Raw genomic sequence first — 1,084 nt, forward strand, 5'->3', positions numbered from 1 at the left:
GTATATATATATATACTGTATATATATACATATATAATAGTGTCAACTATTTCAGAAAATGTAAACATGCAGCAGCTAAATAAACTAAATGAATCATTTCTGTTTCTTTTTAATGTTGATCAGAAAGTCAGACTCTTCCTGTCTAAGTTGGCGTTTCTTGGCCAGAATAAACTGGACTAGACTTCATGCTGATAGTTTTATCTTGAGAAATGAACATCAATAATCTATCACGATGTGTGTGTTTTCTGGAGAAGGTGTTTTGGCTCACTGAAGTGTTTGTGTTTCTGTGGAGGGTAGCGCAGCAGCACTCCTCTGATGAAGAGGATGAGGTGACTGAGGAGGATGAAGGGTGGAGGAAGAGCAGGTCGACTGTGGTACTCCTTAATCAGCTCGTAGCGCTGGAACTTCCAGATGGTGTCTGTGTTGTCTTGGACCTCCTGGAACGTGTAGCTGTGAGGCACAATGAGAGAGAGTTTAAAGCCCTGAAATTCACGGCCATATTTTATCATGCATCTTTTACAGTTTTGTACTTCGCAGATGACAAGATACATAATCAGGCATTTTAAGGTAAAAAAAATAAAATAAAGCAGTATAATATTTATAATATAATAAATAAAAAATATTATACATAAAAATATCAAAATATGCTTAAATTATATTAAAGAAAATAATATTTGAAAAAATATAAAAATAGCAAATAACCAGATATTTGCCAGCATAAATAAATACATAAACATTGTTAAATATTTAAATCTAATTCACTATTTTATCAATTTTACTGTGTCTGATAAAAAAAGATGTATTTTTAATTTATTTGAGAGCAAACACAAAAATATTGAGATGAAATTTGTTTTGTTTTGTACAGTCCTAAAACATTTGTTTGTGTTGTGCATTTTCATGCTTTTTACAGTTCCATGTCTACTGGAATCAAATATGAGTTAAGTCTTTCATAAAGACTGCTATTTGTATGATGCACAGAGCTGCTGCGTACAGTGTGCATGTACAGTAGACATCAAGTCAGCTCAGTAGGCTTTGGAAACAGAGTCGCTGTGCAAATGAAGCAGGTAAGTGTTTCTGGTCACCC

The 1,084-nt window shown here is 33.4% G+C and overlaps 1 protein-coding gene across 1 annotated transcript in view; it reads right to left on the reverse strand.

Moving 5' to 3' along the window:
• Positions 1-1,084, reverse strand: part of trpm2 (transient receptor potential cation channel, subfamily M, member 2) — a gene marked incomplete at its 5' end in the record, with an annotated part of 36,480 nt that overhangs the window by 7,713 nt on the left and 27,683 nt on the right. Inside the window, one exon of the mRNA XM_016555864.1 lies at positions 269-450. Within this exon, the coding sequence (XP_016411350.1) occupies positions 269-450 (182 nt within the window). The remainder of the gene's footprint in view (positions 1-268; positions 451-1,084) is intronic.

This window comes from Sinocyclocheilus rhinocerous, unplaced genomic scaffold (assembly GCF_001515625.1).
Source record: "Sinocyclocheilus rhinocerous isolate Xijiao unplaced genomic scaffold, SAMN03320098_v1.1 scaffold917, whole genome shotgun sequence".
Taxonomy (NCBI): domain Eukaryota; kingdom Metazoa; phylum Chordata; class Actinopteri; order Cypriniformes; family Cyprinidae; genus Sinocyclocheilus; species Sinocyclocheilus rhinocerous.